This window comes from Pseudophryne corroboree, unplaced genomic scaffold (genome assembly GCF_028390025.1).
Source record: "Pseudophryne corroboree isolate aPseCor3 unplaced genomic scaffold, aPseCor3.hap2 scaffold_718, whole genome shotgun sequence".
Lineage (NCBI taxonomy): Eukaryota > Metazoa > Chordata > Amphibia > Anura > Myobatrachidae > Pseudophryne > Pseudophryne corroboree.
In genome coordinates, this window is record NW_026970300.1 from 275,909 (window position 1) to 287,326 (window position 11,418).

The 11,418-nt window shown below is 49.6% G+C and overlaps 1 protein-coding gene across 2 annotated transcripts in view; it reads right to left on the reverse strand.

The window, feature by feature from the left end:
* Positions 1-9,616, reverse strand: part of STX1B (syntaxin 1B) — an 84,402-nt gene extending 74,786 nt beyond the window's left edge. For both annotated transcript variants that reach the window (XM_063954771.1, XM_063954770.1), the window contains exons 1-2: positions 9,546-9,616; positions 6,265-6,364 (exon numbers count right to left, since the gene is read on the reverse strand). In XM_063954771.1, the coding sequence (XP_063810841.1) occupies positions 6,265-6,364; positions 9,546-9,566 (121 nt within the window). In that variant the 5' untranslated portion in view covers positions 9,567-9,616. The remainder of the gene's footprint in view (positions 1-6,264; positions 6,365-9,545) is intronic.
* Between the last annotated feature and the right edge of the window lie 1,802 nt (positions 9,617-11,418).

The following is an 11,418-nucleotide window of genomic DNA, read 5'->3' on the forward strand; positions in this document are numbered from 1 at the left end:
ATGACATACACCATGAGCTCCCTCACCTTCACAGGAGGTACACCATGAGCTTCCTCACCTTCACATGACATACACCACCACCTCCCACACCTTCACAAGACATACATCATGAGCTCCCTCACCTTCACATGACGTACTCCACCACCTCCCTCACCTTCACATGAGGTACACCATACGCTCCCTCACCTTCACATGAGATACACCATGAGCTCCCTCACCTTTACATGAAGTACACCACCACCTCCCTCACCTTCACAAGTTCACAAGACATACACCATGAGCTCCCTCACCTTCACATGGCATACACCATGAGCTCCCTCACCTTCACAGGAGGTACACCATGAGCTCCCTCCCCTTCACATGACGTACACCACCACCTCCCTCACTTTCACAAGACATACATCATGAGCTCCCTCACCTTCACATGACTTACACCCCACCTCCCTCACCGTCACATGACATACAGCATGAGCTCCCTTACCTTCACATGAGGTACACTATGAGCTCCCTCACCTTCACATGACATACACCATGAGCTCCCTCACCTTCACAGGAGGTACACCATGAGCTTCCTCACCTTCACATGACGTACACCACCACCTCCCACACCTTCACAAGACATACATCATGAGCTCCCTCACCTTCACGTGACGTACTCCACCACCTCCCTCACCTTCACATGACATACACCATGTGCTCCCTCACCTTCACAGGAGGTACACCATGAGCTTCTTCATCTTTACATGAGGAACACCATGAGTTCCCTCACCTTCATGTGACGTACACCATGAGCTCCCTCACCTTCATGTAACGTACACCATATGCTCCCTCACATTCTCGTGACATACATCATAAGGTCCCTCACGTTCTCATGACACACACCATGAGCTCCTTCATCTTCTCATGATGCACACCATGAGCTCCCTCACCATGACGTACACCATGAGCTCCCTCACCTTCACATGACGTACACCATGAGCTTTTCCATAGTCTCACATGATGTACACCATGAACTCCTTCACCATCACATGATGCACACCATGAGCTCCTTCACCATCACATGATGCACACCATGAGCTCTCTCACCATCACATGATGCACACCAGGAGGGCTCTCACCATCACATGACACACACCACAAGGGCCCTCACCCTCGCGTGACGCACAACATGAGCTACCTCGCCCACGCATGATGCACACCATGAGCTCCCTCACCCTCGCGTGACATACACCATGAGCTCCCTCACCCTCGCGTGACATACACCATGAGCTCCCTCACCCTCGCGTGACATACACCATGAGCTCCCTCACCCTCGCGTGACATACACCATGAGCTCCCTCACCCTCGCGTGACATACACCATGAGCTCCCTCACCCTCGCGTGACATGCACCATAGGCTCCCTCACCTTCACATGTTGTACACCACCAGCTCCCTCATCTTCACATGACATACACCATGAGCTCCCTCACCTTCACATGTCATACACCACCACCTCCCTCACCTTTACAAGTTCACAAGACATACACCATGAGCTACATCACCTTCACATAAGGTACATCATGAGCTCCCTCACCTTCACATGACGTACACCACCACCTCCCTCACCTTCACATGAGGTACACCATGAGCTCCCTCACCTTCACATGAGATACATCATGAGCTCCCTCACCTTCACATGACATACATCATGAGCTCCCTCACCCTCGCGTGACATACACCATGAGCTCCCTCACCCTCGCGTGACATACACCATGAGCTCCCTCACCATTACATGACGCACACCATGAGCTCCCTCACCATTACATGACACACACCATGAGCTCCCTCACCCTCGCGTGACATACACCATGAGCTCCCTCACCATTACATGACGCACACCATGAGCTCCCTCACCATTACATGACACACACCATCAGCTCCCTCACCCTCGCGTGACATACACCATCAGCTCCCTCACCATCACATGACGCACACCATGAGCTCCGTCACCCTCACATGACGCACACCATGAGGGCCCTCACCATTACATGACACACACCATGAGCTCCCTCACCATTACATGACATACACCATGAGCTCCCTCACCCTCGCGTGACATACAACATGAGCTCCCTCACCCTTGCCTGACATACACCATGGGTTCCCTCACCATTACATGACGCACACCATGAGCTCCCTCACCATTACATGACACACACCAGGAGCTCCCTCACCCATGACATATACCATGAGCTCCCTCACAATAACATGACGCACACCATGAGGGCCCCACCATTACATGACACACACCATGAGCTCCCTCACCCTCGCGTGACATACACCATGAGCTCCCTCACCCTCGCATGACATACACCATGAGCTCCCTCACCCTCGCGTGACATACGCCATGAGCTCCCTCACGATTACATGACATACACCATGAGCTCCCTCACCCTCGCATGACATACACCATGAGCTCCCTCACCCTCGCGTGACATACGCCATGAGCTCCCTCACGATTACATGACATACACCATGAGCTCCCTCACCCTCGCATGACATACACCATGAGCTCCCTCACCCTCGCGTGACATACGCCATGAGCTCCCTCACGATTACATGACATACACTATGAGCTCCCTCACCCTCGCGTGACATACGCCATGCACTACCTCACCCTCGCGTGACATACACCATGAGCTCCCTCACCCTCGCGTGACATACGCCATGCACTACCTCACCCTCGCGTGGCATACGCCATGCACTACCTCACCCTCGCGTGACATACACCATGAGCTCCCTCACCCTCGTGTGACATACACCATGAGCTCCCTCACCATTACATGACATACACCATGAGATCCCTCACCCGTGACATACACCATGAGCTCTCACCATGACATGACGCACACCATGAGCTCCCTCACACTCGCGTGACATACACCATGAGCTCCCTCACCCTCGCGTGACATACACCATGAGCTCCCTCACCCTCGCATGACATACACCATGAGCTCCCTCACCATTACATGATGCACACCATGAGCTCCCTCACACTCGCGTGACATACACCATGCACTACCTCACCCTCGCGTGACATACACCATGAGCTCCCTCACCCTCGCATGACATACACCATGAGCTCCCTCACCATTACATGACGCACACCATGAGCTCCCTCACCCTCGCGTGACATACACGATGAACTCCCTCACATCACATGACGCACACCATGAGCTTCCTCACCGTCACATGATGCACACCATGAGCTCCCTCATCGTCACATGATGCACACCATGAGCTCCCTCACCATTACATGACATACACCATGAGCTCCCTCACCCTCGCGTGACATACACGATGAACTCCCTCACATCGCATGACGCACACCATGAGCTTCCTCACCGTCACATGATGCACACCATGAGCTCCCTCATCGTCACATGATGCACACCATGAGCTCCCTCATCGTCACATGATGCACACCATGAGCTTCCTCACCGTCACATGATGCACACCATGAGCTCCCTCATCGTCACATGATGCACACCATGAGCTCCCTCACCATTACATGACATACACCATGAGCTCCCTCACCATTACATGATGCACACCATGAGCTCCCTCACACTCGCGTGACATACACCATGCACTACCTCACCCTCGCGTGACATACACCATGAGCTCCCTCACCCTCGCATGACATACACCATGAGCTCCCTCACCATTACATGACGCACACCATGAGCTCCCTCACCCTCGCGTGACATACACGATGAACTCCCTCACATCACATGACGCACACCATGAGCTTCCTCACCGTCACATGATGCACACCATGAGCTCCCTCATCGTCACATGATGCACACCATGAGCTCCCTCACCGTCACATGATGCACACCATGAGCTTCCTCACCGTCACATGACGTACTGTACAGCATGAGCTCCCTCACCGTCACATGATGCACACCATGAGCTCCCTCACCGTCACATGATGCACACCATGAGCTCCCTCACCGTCACATGATGCACACCATGAGCTCCCTCACCGTCACATGATGCACACCATGAGCTTCCTCCCCGTCACATGACACACACCATGAGCTCCCTCACCATCACATGACGTACAGTACAGCATGAGCTCCCTCACCATCACAGGAGTGAGCATGGCCCCAGTATGTACTGTTTTACGGGGATGCTCTCTTTGCACAAACAGGAAATATTTGACATTTAAGTATGAATAATTTACTTTCACCCCAAACGCCATTTTCATCTTTGCCCAGTATTTATTTCTCCTTCGCTATGCCATACACCATGGCCTGTACAGGTCTAAGGACAATATCTTCCTGCTACCGGGTCCACTGCCGGTGACAACGGAATACAGCAGAAGCCTCCTTTCTAGGGCTATTATAGATGGGATTCAGGGAGCTCTGATTAGATGAAAACGATCTGCAGCTACTATGCAATTGCACTAAGACATAATGACGTTGTGTTTTGTGTAATGTATGTATTCATTTAAAAACTTTAGCATAGGATTTCTCCAAAATATATATAAATCCCTCCTAAAGGAAAGGTTTCACCTCCGCCATAAATACTCCTCACTGACCTTGTAACATCTTCTTGCCTCATCACCCCTTCCATGCCAGACGTCTCCTTGGCAGCTGCCCACATACTACACTGTCTACACGTTCTATCTGACTCTCTTCAGCTTCCAAATCCTCTAAGACTCTTGGGAAGACCATACTCTTGAAATAAGCTTGTTCTTCTCCTAATCCGTTATAATTTTTGCCGACACCCCCCCTAGTAAACCCCCTCCCCTTGTTTCTCACATATAGCCACCAGTATGGACTGAACCGGCTTAGCCTCCCAATCACTGGGCCTGATTCATGTTTGTAAGTAAAGCAAAAAAGCAAGCAAATGGGCAAAACCAAGCTGCACTGCAGGTGGGGCAGATGTAACATGTGCAGAGAGAGTTACATTTGGGTGGGGTGTTCTATGTGAAACCTAAATTGCAGTTTAAAAATAAAGCTGTTTAAGACCGAGTACACACCTGAGCGATAGGCAATTGGTCTGATTTTCGAGTGCTTGTTCACATCAGGAAGATTAATGATGGACAGAACGATCACTTCATTAACATCCTTCATTAACATGCCCCGGATCGCATGTGAAATCGTCTGGTTGGTCTTGCAGCAGAGCCAACCAGATGACGTTGCGTGCAATCGCGGGAGCACACAAATCAGGCATACACACTAGGCGATATGCAGGATTTGTCGTGCCAATACGGAAAATCGTGCGGGCTACGTGCAAAAGCAGCCAGTATTTACCCTGCACAGAAAAAATCTAAATGCATTTGCTCCCCTGGCTTGGCAACATGCGGCCTAATTCAGACCTGATCACTGGCGACCGATTATAGTTCCACATAATGCACGCATGCGACGCCAAACTGCAAAAAAAATCATTGTCTTTTTTGATCGCTAGGCGTACACAGGTTGATTGACAAGAAGCGGACGTTTGGGGGTAGTAACTGTCCGTTTTCTGGGAGTGTCAGGAAAAACGCAGGCGTTCCCAAGCGTTTTCAGGGCGGGTGTGTGACGTCAGCTCCGGCCCCGATCAGCCTGATTTCTTTGCACTGTAGGAGTAGGTCCTGGGCTACCCACAGACTGTAAAAAATATTAGATGGTGAGTGAGCAGCGAACGGATTTGCAGCTGATTTGCAAAGTTTTTCGCACGGCATACGCAGATTTGCACGGGGCGGATTTTCACTCTGTCCGAGCGGCGACTATACGATCGCACACCTCTGCAAATTCACAGAGGAACGATCAGGTCTGAATTAGGCCCTTGGTTTGTTCCAGACACAAAGTTACTTGCTTTTTTTGCTTTACTTACAAATTTGAATCAGGCCCACTGTATGTAATTTGTTTGTAACGTTATACTATTAATATACAGCACTGTGTAATATGCCGGCACATTAGATAGATGATGTCAGCAATCTTAGATTCAGTGTTAACGAGGTCATTAAGAAATTGTCCTCGTTACTGTACTCTGACCTTGTAGAAATCCCAGTGGATATTGCCAACTGACCAATCAAAAGTAGTGGCCATTAGTCAAATAGGAAACAAGCTATCTTGAAAACCATGCAATAATCCCATCGTGGCTTTAATAAACAGGTTGACAACATTTATAATTCACAACATTTTCCCCGTCTTTTCCCTGTCTCTCCACTCGCCTCACGCCCACGTCTCTTCGCCCGCACCCCATCACTGCCGACCCCCGCTGTTACTTACTCTCATCAGGGTTGGGGGCCGCCAAGATGGCACTGTGCTGTTTCTTAACTTGTTCCACATCTTCTGAGAGCTTCTCAATACACCCCCTTATCTCTTCAACCTGTAGAAAGAGATTCATAATCTTAACGTATTGCCAGAATAAGAAAAAGGAGATGAAGGTTACGGATCACTGACTGAGGAGCGTGGATATTAACGGAGAGGTGCTCGGGGAATTAAACCACTTTATTTACTCTCCTTAACTGTAATTACTTTAATTTGTCATGTGTGTGACAATGACAGGTGACTGGCCTCAATACCCCGTGCGCAGGCGTTTACAGAGCTACCAGCTATGCCTGCACGAGTGGTGGGGAGGAGGACACCGCTGGAGTAGATCATGACTGAAAGTCATGTGTGATGGACCATAATCCATAATCCGGGAACAGCAATAATGCCAATAGGGCAATAACTTGGGTAAGAACGTGATTAGTGAGAAGCAATTGGATGAAGGACATAAAATTGGAGTAAGGTGCAACTTTCATGGGGAAGGGGAGGTTTGGAGTAATAAGAGGAAGACAGAAGGACTCCCGGTGGCTAACGGGGTGGACAATAAGGGGAGAGTAAAATGGAAGCAAGCTTAACTGGCAAGGTAAAACTAAGAAATACAGTATTAGAGGCAGAAAGAAGACAGAATGTGCTGATAAACAGGAGGACATTACTGGAGAGCGGTACGGGGGAAGAGAACTTGCTTGGTTATGAGTAAAGAGAAGAAGAACATTTGGAACCAATGAGTGTGGGTAGATTATGAGATCTGAGGAATACAGTGAGGAGAACAGCACACGGCACCAGGAAAACTTATATAACCTCCATAACACAGCAGAAGCAACTCTTGTGCATGGAAAAGCAAAAGAATAATGTATATTTGCTCAAGCCATCAGTGGTGCATTTCTAAAAGGCCAATCACCAGGAGTTTGCTATTTCCGGTGGTCATCATTATCATTATCATTATCATCATCATCCGATAGTTGCACCTGACCCTGACCGCCAGCTATTCTATATGTGCCTGTGTGCTGGTCTGCAGGTGTGCGAATATGTCCTTACAGTGCTTGCCCTTTGTCTGAAAGCCCATTCATCTCACTGTCCCACCTCTCCGGGCGCAGCTAAGTGCCGGAATTACGCAAGCTTGCATAGTCACGCGCACAACATGTGCAGAGCAATTTCACCTTAGTTACGTTATGCAAACTGGAGTGATACTCGCTCTTCATCAGCCCCAGAGTGAGGAGGATAAGATGAGGAGGGAAGAGATGGCCACTGAGAGCCGGCAGAGGTCATGAATGGTACAAGTGATAAGGGGTGTAAAGCAAGGACAGCATGGTCGGGAGAAGAGGGAGGGGGCAGTAAGGTGGAAGATACAGTGATCGGTGGCGAGTGAAAGGAAGGACAAAGCTGCTATACCGATATCATGGTGGAATAGATCATGACTGGTGGACGGTGGAAGATCGTGTTTTTGGGCAAGAAGACCAAATTTTGTTTTTGATGAGTATGGGCAAATAACACCAACATTTTCATAAATGTTGCCAGATGAAACCTTTGAGCCCCACTAGATTCCCCATCAGATCCCCCCACAAGCTGCTATCACTTGTGATGAAAGGTGCTCACAGATGCACCCATAGAAGCTTTGCCAACATCCGGCCAAAGACACTGCAAGACTTGCTCCATTAGTGGTCTGCTATGTGCCACCAGAAGTGCCGGTCGTTCCTGAGCATGTTGTGCCCTGGAACTGGACTTTAAGAGCTAAATTCAGGGTAGGAATCTGGTTTCTAAAAGACCCAAGTGTTTAATGATTTATGGCCTAGGGCACCTCTTTGTTCTTCACCAAGACCTCAACCCTTCACTGCAGGGTGCAAGGACTTGGCTAATCGAGGCAGCGGGAACTGTTTCAAAGTAAGCAATTAGCATTGATCAGATGCAGATTGGCCAACTGCACCAAATCATTATTTTATTTTTCTTCATTTCAGAAGGTCAAAGATCTTGAGGTGAGGAGAAGGCAATGCATTAGGTTTTACTATGACACAGTACTGTTGAGCTGGATCTCTGTGGTGGACATTGGATTTGTCGTCTACCTTACCGGTACAGGCATCACTTAGCTGAAGCCCACTTTTGGCACAGTTGCTTGGTAGAATAAGTGTGTCCTAGTACCCCTGGCTTCTGTTGCTTACAACATTGTTATGGTGTGTGTGTACAATCACACCTTTAGATGTTTGCCTAGATTAGTTTTCCTCAAACCCAGGAGGCCTACCAGATCATCTAGCTGAGGCACCGGTTCACTAATGGCCACTAAAAATCAGCGGATGCAATTCCCCATTCCGCTGGCACCACCGCCCGGATCCACCAGCCAACGATGATTGGCGATCCGTCAGGCAATCGGGGAATTAAACATGTCAAAAAATAATTGGGATTTTTAAACATGTTTTACATTGCCATAATTTATTGCTGATGTATGGAGGCCATAACACAACAGATCTACAGAAGGTGCTAATTATTCCTGGGAATACCTTGAAAACACGCACTGTTAGGATTCTTTGAGGACCAAGTTTGAGAAACACTGGGGTAGATGATTCTAGACACACAGAGGTACAGGTACCCTCAGCTAATGTATAAGGCTGCCTTCTGGCTGGGCAACAGAGCCTGGTACCCCCACATGTAGGATGTTGTTGGGTAATACACAAGAAAGCTTAGGCGTCATTTGGGTGGATTCCTTTGGACGTTGGAGTGCTGGGACATGACTGCAACTAGGGGGGGGCTAAGGGGTCACGTGCCCCGGGCGCTGGATTTGATGGGGCGCCGATAACTGTGCCCGGCTCCCTGGACCAGCTGCTCCTCAACCCCCGCCCGCTGCAATCACCCGTAGTCAGGGCTAGCCGGCTCATTAAAAAGTTAAAGCAGATTACTGCCTTGTCCCGGGTGCCGAAAATCCTAGGCCATGTCTAGTAGCACAAACATAAACTAAATAATGTATGGAAAAAGGAACAGACAGACACCTGACAAAACTGAGGCGCAATACGTTTCATTGCTGCCAATATACAGCAAAGTCTTACCTGCTAAACACAACGGGTTCCTTCAAATTACATCTTACTGCATATTAACTGACACGCGATATTCAGAGTCTAAGAATAACCTCGTCAGCAGTGTCCCCTATAGTGTCAGCGCAGGCGTTTATCTCATTATATAACATATTGCATTGCAGAGATGGGAACAGGGCAGTGTCAGCCTCGGGAAACACGCAAGCGCCTATCCCAACTCACCTGCTCAAAGAATTCATCCATAAAATGATCTCGATCCACGTGTACAATCTCCTCGTCGTCATCGCTATCTTTAGCCTGCAGGACGGAGAAGAAGAGAATCAGAATGGCTCATTCACTAATAGTGGTGTAAACCTCGCACTGCCCAGTCACACGATGGCTACTGCTAGACACACTAATTGCAACCACAACATACAAAGTACTGCCTGTAGTGCCCAGTCACACGGTGGCTACGGTTAGACACGCTCATTGCAACCACAACACACAAAGCACTGCCTGTAGTGCCCAGTCACACGGTGGCTACGGCCAGACACGCTCATTGCAACCACAACATACAAAGCACTGCCTGTAGCGCCCAGTCACACGATGGCTACTGCCAGACACGCTCATTGCAACCACAACATACAAAGCACTGCCTGTAGCGCCCAGTCACACGATGGCTACTGCTAGACATGCTCATTGCAACCACAACATACAAAGCACTGCCTGTAGTGCCCAGTCACACGGTGGCTACTGCCAGACACGCTCATTGCAACCACAACATACAAAGCACTGCCTGTAGCGCCCAGTCACACGATGGCTACTGCCAGACATGCTCATTGCAACCACAACATACAAAGCACTGCCTGTAGCGCCCAGTCACACGATGGCTACTACTAGACATGCTCATTGCAACCACAACATACAAAGCACTGCCTGTAGTGCCCAGTCACACGGTGGTTACTGCCAGACACGCTCATTGCAACCACAACATACAAAGCACTGCCTGTAGCGCCCAGTCACACGATGGCTACTGCCAGACATGCTCATTGCAACCACAACATACAAAGCACTGCCTGTAGCGCCCAGTCACACGATGGCTACTGCTAGACACACTCATTGCAACCACAACATACAAAGCACTGCCTGTAGCGCCCAGTCACACGATGGCTACTGCTAGACACACTCATTGCAACCACAACATACAAAGCACTGCCTGTAGCGCCCAGTCACACGATGGCTACTGCCAGACACGCTCATTGCAACCACAACATACAAAGCACTGCCTGTAGTGCCCAGTCACACGGTGGCTACTGCCAGACACGCTCATTGCAACCACAACATACAAAGCACTGCCTGTAGCGCCCAGTCACACGATGGCTACTGCCAGACACGCTCATTGCAACCACAACATACAAAGCACTGCCTGTAGCGCCCAGTCACACGATGGCTACTGCCAGACACGCTCATTGCAACCACAACATACAAAGCACTGCCTGTAGTGCCCAGTCACACGGTGGCTACTGCCAGACACGCTCATTGCAACCACAACATACAAAGCACTGCCTGTAGCGCCCAGTCACACGGTGGCTACTACTAGACATGCTCATTGCAACCACAACATACAAAGCACTGCCTGTAGTGCCCAGTCACACGATGGCTACTGCCAGACACGCTCATTGCAACCACAACATACAAAGCACTGCCTGTAGTGCCCAGTCACACGATGGCTACTGCCAGACACGCTCATTGCAACCACAACATACAAAGCACTGCACATAGGGGGTCATTCCGAGTTGATCGCTCGCTAGCTGTTTTTAGCAGCCATGCAAACACTATGCCGCCGCCCACTGGGAGTGTATTTTAGCTTAGCAGAAGTGCGAACGAAAGGATCGCAGAGCGGCAACAAAAAAAAATTGTGCCGTTTCAGAGTAGCTTCAGACCTACTCAGCGCTTGCGATCACTTCAGACCATTCAGTTCCGAATTTGAGGTCACAAACACGCCCTGCGTCCTCCCAGCCATGCCTGCGTTTTTCCTGGCATGCCTGCGTTTTTTCGAACACTCCCTGAAAACGGTCAGTTGACACCCTGAAACACCCTCTTCATGTCAATCACT